The sequence below is a fragment of the Gopherus flavomarginatus genome, chromosome 1, assembly GCF_025201925.1.
Source record: "Gopherus flavomarginatus isolate rGopFla2 chromosome 1, rGopFla2.mat.asm, whole genome shotgun sequence".
Lineage (NCBI taxonomy): Eukaryota > Metazoa > Chordata > Testudines > Testudinidae > Gopherus > Gopherus flavomarginatus.
In genome coordinates, this window is record NC_066617.1 from 245,682,976 (window position 1) to 245,703,285 (window position 20,310).

General features: G+C 42.8%; 1 protein-coding gene across 4 annotated transcripts in view; it reads right to left on the reverse strand.

Moving 5' to 3' along the window:
• JADE3 (jade family PHD finger 3) overlaps positions 1-20,310 on the reverse strand; it is a 93,458-nt gene that overhangs the window by 38,685 nt on the left and 34,463 nt on the right. For 3 of the 4 annotated variants that reach the window (XM_050919429.1, XM_050919420.1, XM_050919438.1), the window contains exons 2-3: positions 13,949-14,008; positions 11,716-11,798 (exon numbers count right to left, since the gene is read on the reverse strand). In XM_050919429.1, coding sequence (XP_050775386.1) covers positions 11,716-11,798; positions 13,949-14,008 — 143 coding nt within the window. Of the gene's footprint in view, positions 1-9,993; positions 10,060-11,715; positions 11,799-13,948; positions 14,009-20,310 lie in introns of those variants that run through there. The other variant, XM_050919447.1, reaches the window with a different exon arrangement.

A 20,310-nucleotide genomic window follows, 5' to 3' on the forward strand; every position in this document is an offset into this window, starting at 1 on the left:
ATGGGGCAAAGCCACACAGCAGCTCTACAAGTGCTTCAGCAGCCCCCAGTTTAGTCGTTCATTTGATATTTTATGCATGAAACAAAGATTACAATATAGCACAACATCCTGAAAGGCTGCTTAATGCCAAAGGCAAATCTATGCCTTTTATTCTTAAATAGACAAATGCTTGTCTTGCCAAACTGCTGAAGGTAATAAACACAGTTGTCTGCCTCCTACAAGTCTCCTGAAAGATGAGATGATCTTATTTATAAACACACATGCCCACAATTTGCTATAGTAGCACATAAGTTAAAAATTACAGTAATTAGAAACAGATCAGTGTGTTACTGGACAAAAAAAAAATCCATATTCATACCCAGAGTACTCTGTAAGAGAAGTGAAATTAGTAAAATAATGAAAGCTTGTAGGGACTCAAAGCATGAAGGGAGGGATTTTAGTCCTGCTTTACATGCAAACCTCAATGAAACCTTAGCCCAATGGTCCTCAAACTTTTGATCTCACGTCCCCTCCCCCACATGCTTTACCTCTGAGCCACGGCCAGGAGCAGGGTCGCAGCGGAGTCACCCACAGTTAAGGTTGCTGGACACTTCTTGTTATAGACCCTGTTGTCAGTTGCTTATAACAAAATATGGACTGAAGTTTTCAATGCCAGGTGCCTGCACCTGAGGCTGTTTTTTTAAGTTTCAGTGGTTTCCCAGAATGGGGTTAGGGGAGAAAATACATTTGCTTGGGTAAAAAGTTTAGTACAACTATTTGACGCTCTTGCATTTCCATATTCTGGAACAGGGATTTGAAATTCATTAAGAGGGAACAGCTCTGGTGTCAGGGTTGTGCCTTTTACCATCCCAGTGAAAGTTTGCCCATGTCTGTCCAAGTTTGCACATTACTCCTGGGGGAATTCTGTGCCACTCCGCAATGCAGAATTTTGCAGAAATTAAATGTTGTGCATGCAGAATTTCCTTTCCCCCCGACAGAAATGGGCTTCAGTGCTGCTGGCTGCCACTAGGGGCCGATGGACTTAGCGCAGCCTGGCTCTAGCACACAAGATACTGCTGGGGGGAGAAGGAAGCTAAAGGGTACCAGCAGCTGCAGTTCCACGCATGCCTTGAGGGAAGGAGAGGGCAATGCTCAGAGAAGAAACTCCATGCAAGCTTGGGACCAAGCATCAGGATGTTTCTCCCTCGGGATCCCTGGGCTCTGAGGCATAGGGGGTGGGGTGGGCTATGCAGCTGGGCTCTGAGAGGGAGGGGTTGTGGGTGTCTGGCTCCCTGGCTGAGCGGGGGGAGGGGATGTAGACAGAGAAATAGGAACTGGGTTGTCATAGGGGTTTCTTTAACTCTCTACTCCTGGGGGTGGAATTTTGTGTCTCTCTGTATTGTTGCAGACATACTTGCTGACAGGCATTTTGAAATAAATTACCAAAATAATTCCAACTGGCGTGATTGCGTAGTGTGATTTTGACAAATAAAATTTGCAGAATTTTAAAACATTGTGTGCAGAATTTTATTATTTTTTTTGGGTGCAGAATTCCCCTAGGAATAGCACATGCTCAGTGGAGACATGTTAGCTACATTCTCCACAAGTTCCACCTTACTAAGCATGCACTCTCCCCTTGCCGCACTTATGTGGGGAATGAACTGCACATGCGACAACGCATGAAGCAAATGAGTATGTTCAATCCTAGGGCTACAGGAGGAATAAGACTTTCCCTGCATCTGTTCCTTCCAGTAGTGGGGGATTCAGTGTGCTGGCAGGCACCAAGAGATGATAGCTTCCATGGTTATTCAGCACATAAGAGACTGGTGTGAAAGCTGGCTGACCCCCCTTAATAGATTACAAGCGGCCAGTGGAGGGGAGTTGAGTACTGCTCACGGACACAGTAGCCTGAACTTTTGCACTCTCTCTTTTCCTCTGCCTCAAAGCAGGAAAATCCTGCTCCAAACCAGTCAGTACTACCCAGATAACGGGAGCATGAGATTTTACACTTACCAATCAAGTATTAACACGCAAAGGTCTTTGTCTGAATGTGTATAAACGGTTTGTGAAATTTGTGTAAGACAGAGTCTTTTGTACCAAGGTACAGGCTCTCCTTTTTCTGAAGAATAAAGCATTTTTCCTTATCCCTGTCAGGCTGTTAATTGGCTCTCAGCTAGGCAGACCCGATATTTCGGTAACACTGGCACGTAGGCATTGAGGAGGAAGAGAAAATCGCAGCCACACTGGAATGCAGAAGAGTAAGAAACAAGGAGGGGAACATGGGGAAGAGAACAAAGAGGCTGGGGAGGAAGAGAGGCTGAAGTCCAACTACTAAAAGCACATTCCCCTGCAGAACCTTTTGTAAAAACCTGTGCTTAGTGATCATTGCCACACCCAAGGACCAAAGTCTTTGTCATGGGGTTAAACCCAGCGCGCCAGGTACATAACCTAGGATATACTTTTCAGCAGAGGTTTTGCAGTTGAAACCAAGCACCATTTTAATTCATGTTTACCTCTATCCACAGCTGCCTCACTGTTGGACAATCCCATAGCATAAGCATCAAAGTTCCTTTTTCTTTGTTAAAGTGCCAGCAAAGAGGATAAGGCCTTTATCTTGTGCAATCTCTGTGATGTCCAATACATTTTGAGTAAAATTGTTTGTTGTATCAAACATAGCCTAAGACAGAGGCATTTTTAACATTATGCAATATGCTCTGCCACACAGACTCTTTTAAGGACTAAAATCTCCTTCATGCACTTTCACAAAACTCCAAACCAATGGAATTTCTGTTCATTGACAAAGTACACACAGTGGACATGGGCCTGGGGAGTTTATGAAGCATTTCCAGGGTATCCACTAGTTCTGAGGTCTCTGGGCCAAACTGATATTTCAGCAAGCGTCTTCGTTGTAACTACTGCCACTTCACTGAGGGTAGCAGGCATAACATTGCGTTAGCATTAGGAAAGGGACAGCCCTCAACACTGACTATCTGGGAAATCCAAAGGATGCCTTTGCCCAGCCAGTTCTTCCAAATTATAAGTCTGTTCCCAATTTGCAACTCTGGGTTCCCTCAAATAGGTGTTTTTGACAGCAAGGATGAAATTGATCCCTCTTAGGCTAGCCCAGATCTATATCTCAGCCACCACTGAAGACACCTTATTTTTCTCCATTGGACAAAAAGAGGAACTGCGGAGGCCCACAGGGGGAATTGGATGCATTAATACACATTCAGTTTCCAACCACATAGATACAAAGATGTCAAATTGGTTCCACCACATTATCTGTGACATGATAAAAACATAACAGTAATTATGTAGGTTTAGGAGCCCAACCCACCTGCCTCACCCCTTGCATACAGGGAATTGGAGGTTTGTGTTGTTTAAAAAAACAAAACAAAAACAACAAAAAACACAATAATCCTGGGTGTTGATCAGGGCCCCACAGGAAGGCTCTAATAACGCTATTAAACCTTTTAAAATAAGATGAAGGGATATGTACCAAAAGACCACTTAGAATATACACTTAGAAGCCTAGGCAAAATATTCATTTTTATTACCCTCACTACAGGCTCAGGAAGAGAGGGTGCAACCTATTTATATCACAAGTTATCTTCACTAGTTTGATATTTCTTGTTACTTTTTACCTACTGAGAAATTAAAACAATTATCCTGTAATAAAAATATCAAACATAATATTCCCACATATTAATGTTTTGAACATTTCTAATCCTTGTATAAAATATGCTCTCCAATAGACACAGCCAAAGATTGCTTGTTTACTAAGGTTTGAGGCTTTGTAGGGACCATACTGCTCTGAAATGAAGGCTTCTCAAGGAACTACATATATGCATTACCAAAAATTGTGTTTGTATCATCCAATTGCCCATTATGGACAGCTGCAAAGCATGCATGGCCCAGCAGTGGGCACTTTTCACACTATAATTCTGCACAGACCAGATGTCTATCTCCTTTAATATCTGTCTTGTGTTTCAAAGGCTCTTGGCCTCTTGGTATTTAAGTGATAAATTTCAATTAGAAGACTAGTTTTGCCCCCACTTAAGTTTACATAAAATCATTCAAATTGGTGGGTTATCTTTAGAGCCAAAGTAGAATTTTTCTACCGAATTTGAAGCGAACCAGATAAGTGTCACAATCCAGAAATCATGTAAGTGTTCAGAGTCTAAAGACACAAAGCAATTCCCACATAAAAACTGCTTCAATATTGTAGTTGTGGTTCAGTGGTTTGACTTACAACTCTAAAAGGGTTTAAGAAAGCTAAAAACCCAGGAAATGCTGTGTTAAGTTTGCACTTCTCAAACAAGGCACCCGAAGTACCATGAACTCTGCCCCAAAATGAAGTTCCAAGAAAAACTCATAATCCTCCCTTATTCATCCATAAAATACTTTATTCTCGACTATAATTGATAAGATTCTAGTTTTGGAGAAGTGGCTATTGCTGCTTTATGGTCTTCTTTATAGGAACATAGGAATTGCCATGCTGGACCAAACTCAAGATCAGTCTAGTCCAGTACCCCATCTCTGATAGTGACCATTACCAGATGTTTCAAAGAAGGTGCAAGAGCCTAAGAGCAGATAGATATATGGTAATCAGTCCTCCACCGTAGGGCCCATCATGGCCTCTAGTAATTAAAGACTGGCTTCAGTCCAAATCCTTTTTGAATCTTGCTAAGTTCTTAGTGTCAACCACATCCTACAGCAATTAGTTCCACAGTCTAATTACATGTAGCATGGAAAAATAATTTTATCAGTTTTGAATTTCGTCCCTTTAAATTTCATTTAATATTCCCTTGTTCTTGTATTATGAGAGTTCTGGAAGAACAGAAGCTCTAAAAGTACCTTCTGTAGACCACTCATTATTTTATACTTGTATCATGTCCCCTTTTATTCATCTCATCTCCTCAGATGAGAGTTCTTCCTTGGCCTTTGATCATTCTCATCACCCTTCTCTGAAACCCCGTCTAGTAGTTTTGCAGTATCCTTCTTGTGATAGTGGTGCAGCCTCATTTGGAAAATTGTGCAGTACTGTGATTGGTCACCCAGATTTACACAAAAGAATTATAACAGTCTCCATATTATTCACCATCCCATTTCTTATGTATCCCAACACTTTGTTTTTGACCACAGCTGCATCCTGAGCAGACGTTTTCATTGAGTTATCTAAGCCCAGGTTGCCTTCCTGAATTAATACACTTAAGCTGGAAGTTTTTTCCTTCACTGTGCATTAATTTGCTTTTAATAACATTTAATTTAATATGCCATCACACTGCCCATTCATACATGGAACCCACAAGAAGTTTATAAGTTCAAGGGAATCATGCCCAACTTCTCATTCAGAGTCTGATCTTGAAAGGTGCACAAACGCTTGCAGACAGCCATCAACAGCTTGCAGAATCAGGCCCTATGATTTCATGTGGCAGGTAATTCTCCCAATATCACTCTACATAAAAGCTTCATACGTCCAGGTTATGACACTGGGTAACTTGCATGAAAAGAGCTAAGGTTGGTATGGCAACAAAGCATCTCGGCGTATCAGAGTCAGACATGTCCATATGAAATACTGTGTGTAAATTCAGTGCCCTCGTTTCCAAGATGGAGTCCTCTCAGCAGGCAGTTTTGGCAAAGAAAAGTTTTGCACAGGAAGGCAGCAGGGAAACTACCTTCCACTCTAAGGGGACCTGTTCCAACCCCCCTGGAGTAAACATACACATCGGAATAGTAGAATTAATATAGGAAAGGGAAATATTTGTTTACAGAGGGATGAATGGAGGGGGAAAAAACCAAGGGAGGGGGAATATAGGGGGAGCAGTAAAATAGGATTACATCCAACACGAGGTCCCACAGGCCCAGTGGTACCACAATACGAAAGGGCAGATACCGAGCAGTGTGTCTACATTAAGAGTTTTGGGCAAAGTTCCAGTCTGGCAGTGAGTCTCAGGTGCTCCTAGTCATCTTTGCTGCCATTAAACTTTCCCCAACAAACCCCTCTGGTGCCCTCTTCGGCCGCTGTCTGAAAATCCACACAGAGTGAAAATCTCCCACTTAACTAGCTACAGCTTCCCTTCTTATTCCCAATGCAAAGTTACCAGTCCCAGTACTCTCAGCCCCATACAGCACTAAGCAACAGATATACTGAGTCCGGCTCTGGTTTGTCTTTCTTGGGTGATTCCTCCCTGGCACAGTGCCCCTCCTGTCTCCTGTTCTCTGGCAACCCTGGTCAGCCACTTTGTCCCTCCAGGCTTCCGGCAAGTTCTTGGCTGCCTAGATTATCTTTAATCTCCACCCCATCCTCAGTGTTTAGATCTGTAACTAGGGGCCTTGATTTCAAAAGGGAAAACTTAAAAATATTAAGGAGGAGATTAGTTAGGGAAGTGGACTGGCCTGAAAAACACAAGGATCTGAATGTGGAAGGGGCTCAGAATTACTTTAAGTCAAAATTGCAGAAACTATCTGAAGCCTGCATCCCAAGCAAGGGGAAAAATTGGTAGAGAAGAATTGCAGACCAAGCTGGATGAGCAAGCATCTCATACAGATTAAGAGAAAGCCTACAAGGACTGGAAGATGGGATAGATAGCAAGGAAAGCTACCCTCTTGCAGGTCAGAAAACATAGGGATAAAGTGAGAACTGTCAAAACCCAAGCAGAGCCGGACCTTGCAAAGGAGATTAAAACCAATAGTAACAGTTCAATAACCACATAAATAGAAAGAAAACAAAGAAAGAAGCTGGACCATTAAATACTGAGGATGGAGTGGAGATTAAAGATAATCTAGGCATGCCCCAACACCTAAACAAATACTTGGCGTCAGTTTTTAATAAGGAAAATTAGGATCCTACAGTGGCAGGGTGGCTAATGGAAATGAGGATAATGAAGTAGAAATTACCACATCTGTGGTGGACGTCAAATTTACATTTTAACAGGACTAAATCGGGGGGCCCAGATAATCTCCATCCAAAAATATTAAAGGAACAGGCACATGAAATTCCAAGCCCAATAGCATGAATTTCTAATGAATCTGTAAACTTGGGGGTTGTACCCTATGACTGGAGAATTGCTAATACAGTCCCTAGTTTCAAGAAAGGAAAAAGGTGATCTGGGCAACTACAGGCCTATAAGTTAGATCTTAATTGCATACAAGGTTCTGGAACAAATTTTGAAAGAGAAAATAGTTAAGGACATAGAAGTTATTGGTAATTGGGACAAAATACAATATGGTTATACAAAAGGTAGACCCTGCCAGACCAACCTGCTCTCCTTGTTTGAGGAGGCGGAGACAACAACAGCTCATACTGAAAGGTGAACTGTGAGGCTGGAGGGAGATTACTAGTGGAGTTCCCTCAGGATCAGTCTTGGGACCTGCCTTATTTAACATGTTTATTAATAACTTGGCACAAAAAGTGGGAGTGTTCTAATAAAACTTGCAGATGACACAAAGTTGAGAGATATTGCAAATACAGAGGATATCATACAAGATTTGGATGAGTTTGTAAACTGAAGTAATAAAAATGGGATGAAATTTAACAGTGCAAAGTCATGCATTTAGAGATTATCAACAAGAATTTTTGCTATAATGTGGAGATTTATCAGTTGGAAGTGACAGAGAGGAGAAAGACCTGGTATATTTGTTGAACACGGAATGACTATGAGCTGCCAATGCAATGTGGCCATGACAAAGGCTAATACAGTCCAAGGATACATCAGGCGAGGGATTTTCCGTACAGACAGGGAAGTGTTAGTAACATTATACAAGGCACTGGTGAGACTGCATCTGGAATACTGCACGAAATTCTGGTCTCCCATGTTTAAGACAGACGCATTCAAACTGGAACAGGTGCAGAGAAGGGTTATTAGGATGATCAGAGGAACAGAAAACCTACCTTATGAGAAGAGACTCAAAGAGCTTGGCTTATTTAGCCTAATCAAAAGAAGGCTGGAGGGGAGATGCTTGTTCTCTATAAATACATCAGAGGGTAAATAACTCCTCCCCCTCCCTGGTACTTAAGTGAAGCACCAATTTGACACAAGAAAAAAATATAAACTGGTTATCGATAAGTTTAGGCTTGAAATTAGATGGCAGTTTCTAACAAGGACTGAAGTTCTTAAACAGCCTTTGAGGGGAATAGCGGGGGCCAAAAATTTGAACTGTCTTGAAAACTGAGCTTGAGAAGTTTATGGTACGATAAGGATATGGTATGATATTGGCATGCAGCCAATCTGCAACAGCTAGCGGCAAATATCTCTAACGGCCAGTGATGGGACACAGTTCTGAGTTACTATAGAGAATTCTTTCCCAGGTGTCTGGCTGCTGGGTCTTGTCCACATGCTCAGGCTCTAACTGATCGCCATATTTGGGGTCAGGAAGAAATTTTCCCCTGGGTCAGATTGGTAAAGACCCTGGGGGTTTATTGCCTTCCCCTGCAGCATGAGGCATGGGTCACTAGTGTAAATGGAAGATTCTCTGTAACTTGAAGTCTTTAAATAATGATTTGAGAACTTCAGTAACTCAGCCAGCAGTTAGGGGCCTATTTCAGGTGTGAGCGGGTGAGGTTCTGTGGCCTGCATTGTTCAGGAGGTCAGACTACATAATCCTGATGGTCCTTTCTGGCCTTGAAGCCTATGAAACAACTGAAAGTCACATGCACAGAGAGAAAGGGGGGGGAAAGGGTTGAGGTTGGAACCAAGCAGCTTGGTAATGTTCCCTTAAGAAGCGTTTAAAAAAAGAAATGAAAAATCAGGACATTCTACAAGAACATTGTATTTTTGACCTTGAGGTTTTTTTTTAAATCAAATTGCAAGTGTCCCTTTAAACATTATAGCAGGAAAGCAGGATTTCAAGCACTATTAGAATAGTTGGTCTGATGAAATTCACAGACACTCAGTTCTTTTTCATCAGACTACATTCTAGCTCAGGGGTCGGCAACCTTTCAGAAGTGATGTGCCGAGTCTTCATTTATTCACTCTAATTTAAGATTTTGCGTGCCAGGAATACATTTTAATGGTTTTAGAAGGTCCCTTTCTATAAGTCTATAATATATAAATCAACTATTGTTGTGTGTAAAGTAAATTAGGTTTTTACAATGTTTAAGAAGCTTCATTTAAAATTAAATTAAAATGCAGAGCTCCAGGACTGGTGGCCAGGACCCGGGCAGTGTGAGTGCCACTGAAAATCAGCTCGCATGCCTACCCCTGCTCTAGCTTCATTGAAAAAGGAGATTCATACTTGGAACATGGTTTGGTTTGCCAATAAGACTGAGTGCATGTTTTTGGACTAAAGATACGTACTCACAGTTAAGGGACAGAAAATGTAACATATAGAGGAAACTAAAGTATGAGAGACGCATGCCTAATTTTAGCTTCCAATAGCTATTACATACAGCTATACATTTAATGAGTCTTCACATTTATTGTTGTTCATATGTACATGTGTAAAAAGACAGGTGAAAGGGAGCTGGAGCAAAAATAGCAGAGACAGGAGAGTCCCTCTGCAGGAAGACCTGGGAGAGTCACAGCTTAAGGAACCAAGGGATCTAGGTGGTAAGAGCATGCCTGGGGTAACGAGATGATGCTACAGAATTTTTAAAATAGTGACAGACATTAATATTCTCATTCATTGCAGTTCATATTCACCTTTCTGGTAAGAAGGCTGAATTACTGTACAGAGCAAATCCTTAGCAAGATTTCAGTAGTTAAAACTAGAATCTAAGCATATTATTGAAAGGTGTGATTTCATAAGGAAACATTTTACCAAAAAAGACAGACTTTTTCTTGGCAGTGCAAATCACAGGCCACTACATATACTGTTCGTCAACCTTCCGCCATGCTTCACAACAACTGTTCAGTTTCTCTTTTAAAAACATATACTAACATTGGGGAACTTCATTAACACTTGCTAAAAAACTAACTTTGGGAGAAAAAGATACACATTTTAAACACTGCCCTTTCCCACCAAACCAAATACATTAAGCCAGTAAGCAGCATTTAATTAAGGGACTTCCACCTGCTCTTGAATTCTCACAAGGACAGGCAATCACTGGTCCATTCACAAAATGTAGTCAGCATTTCACTGTGTGTGCTCCCCTGCAAATATAGAGGAATTTTGCTGTATATGTTTTCCTGGATGAACCCAATCTAGACATTTATACTACTCCCATCACAGTAGGTGGCTAAAAAGCCTATCATTTTGTACAGCATACATTGTTACCTTGAGCCACGAATCTCTGGTTTAAATTCTAAAGAATCAAAACATTTTTCCCATGCTGTCAGTTCACACTTCCCTCAGCTATCAATAGTCACACCAGTACACATGGGCATTTGTGGTTTTTCAGGGGGGTTTTTTTGGAAGGGATTAAGGGGGGGAGGTGGCACAAGATTGGCAACAAGTGAACAGAAAAATAGTTCCCTCACAGGAATGATTAGTTTACTTCAGCCCTTAAGAAAGAATGTCAAGACTTAGTAATGCTTCCAAACGGGGGAAAGCAGGTCATAGGGGCTAAGCCCCACATTTAATGTCACAGCTTTCACGGTAAATACTTGTAGAATGACTCATATACTGCATCATCACTTGTGGGCTAGTGTGCCTGAAGCTGCTCTAGCCTCTGGCAATCATGCAGTCTGGTCCTCCAGCATGTAGACCTCGGGTGACAGTAGGGTGACCAGATGTCTTGATATTATCAGGACCATCCAGATATTAGAGTCTTTGTGTTAGATAGGCAACCTATTACTCCCTCCTCCATCCCGATTTTTCACACTTGCTATCTGATCACCCTACCTAACAGAGGGAGAAAGCAGAGACCAGGGAATACAGGTTTCTATGGTGTCAATTCTCTTCAGCCCTACAGAGGGCTCCCTACAGTGTATGCTCCTGCTTCTCCAGGTCCTATCATTGGTAGAAAGTGCAGATTTGAATTAGGGAATAGAGTTCTGAGCCAGATAGGAGAGGGAAGAGTTCTGTGTTTAAAGATGGATTTTCTCACCTGCAGAGGTTGAGTACATGTGTGCGCAGTGGAGTGGGGCATGTACTGATGCTGGGGAAGTAGGGTAAGAGGTTAAGAAAGTGGAAGTGTACTCAGCCCATAAGCATAGATGTTCGATATTCCTGAGAAGGTGAGAGATGGGCTGGAGGGAGCTGAGCGGTCTTAGGGAGGTGCTCAGCCAGCCAGGGGATGGACTAGGTTGATATAGTCAAGCACAGGGGAGTGAAACCAATTCATGAGAGGCGTGTAGAAAGAGTGAGGCAGCAGGGTGACATGGCAGAGTTAACAGCTAGACTTGAAGGGATGAGGCTGGAATTAAAAAAAGTGAGGAGACGACAGATTAAATACAGTCCTTTCCTATCCTGCCCTTTGAAGTGTCCCCATGTTCCATTCTGAAGAGGGCACCCCTGCTCCTTACCAGCCAGCCTTATACTCCCCAAAAACCCACCAAAGTGTCCGTATTTCACTTTCAAAATAGGATCAACCTTCACGGGAGAAGATCATGTGGGTCACCTTATTCTCTGCAGCCCCAGCAGCCAATTTGGGCCCCAATTACCACTACTTCAAGACTACTATCCAAACATCCTGTTTGTGGACTGGGAGCATGCAGTTTCATTTGAAAGATTTTACAGTTAACAGGACCACCTCTCTCCCCCAAAACCCCACAGTTCAAAGCTTAGAGACAAAATATATACATTACAAAATAATCAGATTACCACAATCTAAACTTTAACCATTGTTCTCACCTCAGCAGGTTTCTTTTGTTCATTTGCTGGAGTTTTTGATTTACTCCTGTATTTAGAACAAGAAGAAAACGAAGTGGAAGGACCTATTTAAAAAAAATAAATAAAATACCAGAGTTTAGTTGTAACCCACTGAATTTCACATAATTCCTCTATATATTACAAGGCACTATAGACTAGAATCATCTTTCTGGGTCATTGTACCCAAACAGGAACTCTCATGAAGTCTGTAGGTCTGACCAGAGCCTCTTCTCAATACGTGCAGTTTCAGAAAGAATAAGTGAAACAGTGATCAGAATATCCCCTGATCTGTCTGATACACACCAGGTGAGAGCAGAGAGGACAAGATTATGCAGATTCCTTCCCTTCCACCAGCAGTGTTCCCTCCAATTTTTTTACATCCATGTGCGGAATCAATTTTGTTATGTGCACCCATATGGAGGTGATTTGTGGTGAGGATGTGGCTGAGGGGTTTGGAGTGTGAGAGGGGGCTCAGGGCTGGGGACAGAGAGTTGAAGTGCAGAGGTTGAAGGCTCTGGAGGGGGGTGAGGGCTCCGAGGTGGGGCCAGGGACGAGGGGATTGGGGTTCAGGAGGGGCTCAGGGCTAGGGCAGAGGGTTGAGGGCTCTGGCTGAGGGTGTGGACTCTGGGGTTGGGCTGGGGATGAAGGGTTCGGGAGGGGGCTTAAGGCTGTGGCAGAGGTTTGGAATGCAGGGGGTGCGGGCTCTGGGGTGGAACCAGAGATGAGGGGTTTAGGGTGTAGGCTGCCCCAGGGCTGCAGTGGGGAGAGAGGACTCCCCCCACCCCTCTCTTGCCACAGCAGCTCGGGGATGGGGGAGTGGCACCTCTCCTCTCCCCAGCAGCTCCACCAGGGCCAGGCCAGGGGAGGGGCACCTCTTCCTGCCTGCACGGCCCTTAAGAGCCTGCTACACAGCCATGCAGCTTACAGAGAACTTAGCTTTCCACCCAATGCAGGCAATATTGACGGGAGCAAGAGTACAGGAGGACTGAGGGAGACTAGAGAATCAAGATGGTGTTAAACTAAAGTGCAGAGATGCACAAAAATCACTGTCACTGCCAGTGGCGGCACCAGCGCTCCAAGCGCGTGCCTGGGGCGGCAAGCCGTGGGGGGCACCCTGCCAGGGCAGCAGTCAGGCAGCCTTCGGTGGCTTGCCTGCGGGAGGTCCACCGGTACTGCAGATTTGGCAGCGGGTACGCCGAATCCACGGGACTGGCGGACCTCCCACAGGCAAGCCGCTGAAGGCTACCTGACTGCCGTGCTTGGGGCGGCAAAGAAGCTAGAGCTGCCCCGGTCACTGCACTGCAAGTTTTTAAGAAGATACTGGCTCAATCTGTGATGCAATATATCATGTTTGTGAGACTCAAATGCAACATCAGCTGCTTACAGTGTCATAGATTTATGCAATGCTTAATAAAAACAGATCAGTCACTGCCCTGAAGAGTTTACACAATTTGATCCAGGGCCTCTAAATCCACAACTCGGTATCTCAAAAGGGAAAGACAAAAATATAAACCAAAAGAGTGCCAAGAAAACTAAGACAAAGTTTAAGATATTTGGTAGATATTTTTTCCATTTAGATCTCAATCCTGCAAGCTGATCTGCATGGGTAGAATCCTGAACCCCTGTGGAGCCCAACTGCCATTTATATAAATGCTAAAAAGGATGTCCTATTCATCTCTAGGCACACTTAACATGAGTGTAAAAACGCATCCTAAGTGAAGTATTTTCAGAAACATATACATCCTCCCACAAACAATTCTCTACCCCTACAATTACAATTTTTCCACTGAGGCTCTGCACAGGCATAGACAATCATTCACATGGATCAGCTTACAGAATTAGGGCCTCATAACAAACACATGGTTCAAATAATATATATTTTATATTTATATACTTCTGACTACATCCAATTTTCCTCTTGAGAGCGCACGCTCTCCTGCATTATGGAATTTTCTCTGAAAAGGAAAGATGTACACATTAGTTCAAATTCTGCACAAGATTCAGATTCTCTTCCTGAAATAACCAGGGTTTTTGTAATTTCATCTCTGAGATAATAGATTTCAGTATTTTGAATTCTGGAGAAAAGCAAAAAAAAGGAAAGGAAATAAAACTTTTTTTTTGTTATACAAAAGAGGTAAAACAGTTTGCCCTCAAACCACAGGAGGAAACCACAAGAGGGTGATAAAGCAAAGAAAGATTAATGCATACTACTTACTCTCATTGTCTGAACTGTCACTGGTGCTTAGATGCCTGTGGCGTTTCATCCTGACGCATCCTAAAGACGGAAAGAAAGTTGATATCATCCATTCTACCAGACAATCAAAGGACTTGCTTACACACTTCCCCGCAGTTTGGACTATGGGGGTGTGAATAGCAGCTCATACCAAGCTGCTGCACTGTAACTTCTCTTTATGATGCTGTGGGCGCAAACTAAGAAGTTCCTAATTTGCCTCAATTAGTCCTGTTTCAAAATGACGACATTAAATGAAAAATAGGAACCTTTTAGTTCACATCTGCAGCATTCACACAGGGGAGCTATCATGCAGCACTTTGGTGCACACTGCTATTCACAGCAACGTAATCCAAACTGTGGGGCAATGCAGACATGCCCAAAGTCTCTGTGGATCCTGCTGATTCACAGCAGGCTAGTCACACACAAAGCAGGATTTCTCCGAAGAGTTTTTTCAAATATGTAAATATCTGGTGATCTAGCAATAGTTAATCTCAAACAAAATGTAGTGGCCTGACACACAGAGCTCTATTTATGAGATTTAATATCCTCAGAGTTAACCACAAACAAAATGTCCCCTTTAAACTTTTTTTAGAAGCAAGTTCAACCAGCTCAACATTGGTTGCTTTCTATATCCCACCAGCTCAGGTAAAGGAAGAGTTGCCATGGTGGTAGTTGCTAGTGGAGTGGACAGAAGCACAGAAATAAGATGGCAATAGACTAAGACAGGGAGATAGATAAGTAAAAAACACCTTTAGAAAAAAGAAAAGAGGGTTGTGTGGACACGTAAGGGTATATTTTATATTGAAAGTATTCAGAAACTCTTAAGAATCTTAATTTAAATTGTTAGACCAGAGCTTTATTTAACAGAAAAGCTTAGATAGCAGAAGTGCCCTTTCAAAAGTCTGAAAAGTGACAGTGTCAATAACAATTCTATGACTGCATCATTGGTTTCATAATCCAACATTTTTCAGGCTGCTGTTCTTAAAAGTTTAGAAGACAAGAAGAGAGAGGAAGGAAAATTTGTGCCAAAAGAAAAAAAAAAAAGAATAATTTAAAATATCTGACAGTCCAATCAAAAAGTGTCAGCATCAGTCCAAATACATTTTTACAGGTCTATATGCCCCAGTGACAGTGTAATAAAAAATTGATAGTTGACTAATTAAAGTGATAGCCTTCTCACAAAATTAAGGGATCTTGGACATCTAAACTGGGTTTCTGCACCTCTGTATTTCAATTCCTCACCATGCTTGATTGAAAGGCAGCAGCACCACATTAAGGTGTTTGCTGTACCAGAATTGCTTGTCCATACCGTAAGCGTACTTTATTAAATGAAAAACTTCCTTCCTATAAAAACTGCTAAAAAAAAGACTAGAAAAGTTTGTATTAAACACTTATCAGTAGTTCTTGAGATTACCCAAAGCCCTTGGAATAAACAGAATTTCCAATACAGGGAGCCTTTCATAAGGCTTTGAATTCTAGTGGAATTGTTAAATTACGCAAAATCTCACATTGAAAACCAGTGGAGGGCTCTGCAGCAAAATGGGTGTGGCCTCCTTCCAAGCACGACAGGCAGGGATGGCCACTTACACTCTGATAGGTGAAGCCAGGCCTGCACCCCCGGAAGGAAGTATAAAAGGCTGACCCTGCAGCTCAGTCGGACTGGAGCTGCCAAGGGAGACAGACACTTCTCCTCTACTGCTGGAGCGGGATGCCGAGGAGGACCTCTGCTGTCCCAAGGACTTGCCTGAGCTTCCAGAGTGCCCCATCACTCCAGACTCCAAGAAGCTGCTGAGACTAGCATTGATGGTGTTTCCTGGGGAGATGGAGGATGACCCCTGGATGCAGATACAACGGGGGGGTGGGGGTCGCCTAGGGACAGCTGACAGTAGTCTGGCTGCAGTGCTGCCTGAAGACAGGTCAGCATGTTGTGGCTGGATTCTCCACTGACCCAGTAGCAAAACACCCTGCCACTTTTTCGGCCCTGGGCAGGGAGCTGGGTGGTGCCAGATCCTCCTACTCTCCTGCCATCCTACCTTAGGCCAGGAGGCCTGTGTTAGTCTACTGTCCACCAGAGCTAGAATGCTAGATTATTAATTGCTCTGCCCTGCCCACAGGCCAGAACCTTAGACTGCTTGGTGTCCGCCCTGCCTGAGACTAGACTATTCAATGCTCTGCCAGAGCCCTAGACTATTTGGAGCTCCCCCTTGCCTGATGGCTTGAGTCCCAGAGCCTGATGACTGCCCAGTCCCACTCAGAGGGCCCGGACACCCGAGACAGCTAAATTTCCCATTGTTCCAGACTGCTTCTAGGAACAAGACAAGGGGGCGTGGACTCCCTCCGAGATTGACAGGAAGGGACAGCCAGGCATTTTTACAGGCTTGAATTTACAGAATATAATCTTAATACCAAATTTATGTTCAAAGCATACCTTTGATGTCCTTTCTCTAAAGAGAAAGATTTATACACAGAGAAATTGAGGGAAAAAACTGCATTATTAAAGTTAAGACTTCAAAATTCCTTGTGCGAGGACACCTATTCTATTGAAGTCTTTTTTGGCTGAGGTGGCATTTGTGTAAGTTTGTGCAGGAGACAGTGTTGCCAAGTTTGTTTTAATACAAGCTAAAGTAAAACAACTGCTAATAACGTTAATGTAAATGTGTACAATGGGTAATATAATTCTAAATTTATGAACTGAACTATACAAGAAAAGAAAACAATTATCACATCTATGGCTATTTTAGTCTTAACTTGGCCCTTACTATATAAGATTCATCTGAAGCTAATAACTCAAATAGTGACTCTTCTCACACTGAAGCAACCTTGTAGAAACAAAGCAACCACACCCCAGCCCAAGCTTACGTCCCAATAGGAGATCTTCCTCACATTTTCCAGCCCTGCAGAATTTCAGCTATACATAGAAAATAAGCATAGAGTGGGCTAGCATCAAACCAATGAACTGTTACGTGAATCCTTTTGGGCATGAGACACTGAAGAACTCCAAAAGTGTTAGAGTTGGAGGGGTTCCACTTTAAATAAGTTTCTGGGGAAGTGTGTTTGTAGGAGTATTAGACTTAGGCCTCATCTACACTGCCACTTTACAGCGTTGCAACTTTCTCGGTCAGGGGTGTGAAAAAAACACACCCTTGACCGCCGCAAGTTTCAGCGCTGCAACATGGCAGTGTAGACAGCGCTCCCGCAGTGGAGGAGATGTGCTCCCCTCGTGGAGATGCCGCGACTACACAGCCATGTTAAAGCGCTGCCTCAACAGCACTTTAACATTACTAGTGAAGATGTGCCTTTAGGGTTAGCTGTTGGTGATGTGATAGTTGCCGATGAAAATTATCATAGTCTTCCCTAAGACTGAAGTTTAAGGTCTGACCAACAAAGCCCTAAATGGCTTGGTGCTCACGTCACCTCATGCCATACCGTAACAGACAAAATCACCAGAGATGTTCAAGCTGAACTCCCCTCAGTATAAAAGGGCTGGCTTTCTCTACAACAGGATGCTCTCCTGCATCCAACGAAGTGGGCATTCACCCACGAAAGCTCATGCTCCAAAACGTCTGTTAGTCTATAAAGTGCCACAGGATTCTTTGCTGCTTCTCCTGGCTTTGAAACTTGCTCCCCCTTAGTTTGAAATATCTCTAATCTGTTGACTTTCTGGATATGCTGCAAAGAGGGACACTGCTGGAAGACTACTTCTTGGGTGTGCATAGGGTACTGTTCCTCATTTGCTTTTTAATAGATGGTTTGAGTGGTTGCTGCTGGTTTTGTTTTTATATTCAGTTGAGTTTAAGCAATTGTTAAAGCTGCTGAAAGTTTGGGATCGGTTATAAATCTACAGTGTGATAGAACTGCCTTGTTATGTGCTATGAACTCAGCTGTTTAAAGAGTGCAACATAAACATTTGCCTGAAGGAGATAAACATGTCAAGGGACAGCACTATAATAGAAATAGTACACAAAGCCTAGTTTGCATTTGGCAAAGATAGTTGGTAGACAGGAGATGCCAAATTTAATTATGGCTTATACAGAGAGAGATGAGCTGGAATGGCCAACATAATAGCTACTTTCATTTACAGATATAGAGAAAGGAAAGAAAGCAGCTGAGCTCTAAAGTGTTTAGCACAACTATGAAAACAATTCCATAGTTAAAATGGGGGTTTCTTTTAACCTATTAGTTAGGTTTCTTGAAGCATTCTCACAATAGCTCGGACAGTGGATTTACACCTCTGTTCCAGCCAGTAGAGGGGAAAAAAAAAAACAAAAAAAACACTCATTGCTCAAAGGACAACATCCCTAAGTTAGCAATATTGTTATATTCCAGTCTGAGTCCAGCAATAACTGTAAATACAGTAGCCATGAGCAAAAATTTTTACACCACTAACATACCATATGGGTGAAGCATCCAAGCTAACAGACTGAAAGGTATCTAACAGGTCAGAAGTTCCATGCTTTTTTATGCCAGGGTATTAAGAACATAAGAACAGCCATACTGGGTCAGACCAAAGGTCCAACTAGCCCAGTATCATGTCTTCCTATAGTGGCCAATGCCATGTGCCCCAGAGGGAATGATCAGAACAGGTAATCACCAAGTGATCCATGCCCTGTTGCCCATTCCCAGATACAATATAAAACCAAAAAGTTTTAGCATCATCCTGGTGGGACCATCTGCTCAGCTCCTCTATAATTCAAGTTATACTACATGGATTGTCTTCTGAGGAAGAGAGTTTCTAGGAGTAATCCTCCTTGAAGGTTATCCTATATGAGCCCCACAGAGTGAGACCACCAAATCAGTTTCAAGATCAAATGTGTGAGTGAAGAGCAATCTCAGAATGGCAGTCCAAACACTGCATCAGAAGATGTGTTTAAATACAATTTGTATTGCTACACTAAAGTACGCAGAAAAGCTCAAGTTGCTGCCCTGCACAACTTGTATGAAAGACATTCTGCTCCTGCCAACCAGAAGGCTAACGGTGTCATAGAAGAGTAAGCTTTCATCCCAAAAATGCGGTGGTCTCATCTTGTCAAGTAAGTCTCCTGGATACTTAGGCCACCAGGAAGAGGATGCCAGAGTCGCACTCTTTTTAGGATTCAAATAAGTATGGTTCTTGAGATCTAAAAGTAACTAACTTTTGGGGGGCAGGCTGGGAGAACAGCCTAGCCACTTCCTCATCTACATAGAAAACAAAAGGGTCCCTCCATTAAACAAAAAACCCTGCAACTCTCCTCAAAAAAAACAAACAAACAGCTGCCAAGAACCTTGTCTTTAGAGTAAGGAACCAAATGGGAACCCAAGTTTCAAATGGCTGATCTATCAAATCATTCAACAGCAGGCTAAAATCCCATGAACCAAGCAGGCAAAGTGTCAGCGGATCTAAAAACAAACCCAGAAAACCCAATGCTTCCCAATCCCTTTGAAAATAAACTGAGTCAGATCCTTTACTACTGAGTATCTGCTTCTCAGATTAAAGGAAATTAACTCAACCCCTTTGCAAGGCCCTCCTGGAAAAGGAAGTTAATTCATACCTGAATGTGACAACGCATTAGGGTTTTCCTCTCTAGACTAGCCCGCAAATGTCCTCTGAGTATGGTACATTGCAGTAGTTTCACATAGAAAAAGCAACGCAGTGAAGTTCTCCCTCTCAAATGTCATACCACGAACACAGGTAAAGCAAGGTGCTAAGCAAGTATTAGACTCTGCGCAAAGACAGGAGAGAGCGATTGTTGACTAAACTCTCTCCATCACAGACCGTACATCCTTGGAGCACACTAGTGCTCCAACGAATTTCTCAGCCTTGCAGGATACCATGTTATTACTGTCCAGTGTATGTTTAGAGTAGGAGGGGAGAGGGTTGTGGGGAACCCCCACTCTCAAGTTTTCATCATTCCTCCTCAGGAGAGATCCATGGAATAGTCTTGTAAAGACCACCAGCTCAGAAACAAAATGATTGACTGGTACTGTAAAAGTATACACATAGAAATAGTCCAGGCAAGATGTTTTAACACCCAGAATATGTGAAGACTGCTATGCTAAGACCCACGCTGGATAACAGGCTGAAATATGGTCCCAACTTTTCACCACTCTGGTGCCAGACAGAAACACCTTGTCCATTTGGATACATTAGTAAATCCACCAAGGAAGGAATCAAGATGATCATTTTGTGCATAATTATACTCACTGCCTTCAAAGCACACCCCCAGACACTTGCTATTGCTACCATGGCTTTTAATTCAGAGTGAGCGTTAGTTAGCCAGTCATAAACATGGGGATGTGGCCCTGAATTTACAGCCTTCCATTACTCCTGCCGCTGCCCATTTCTGCTAAATAAGAAAACTGGTCAC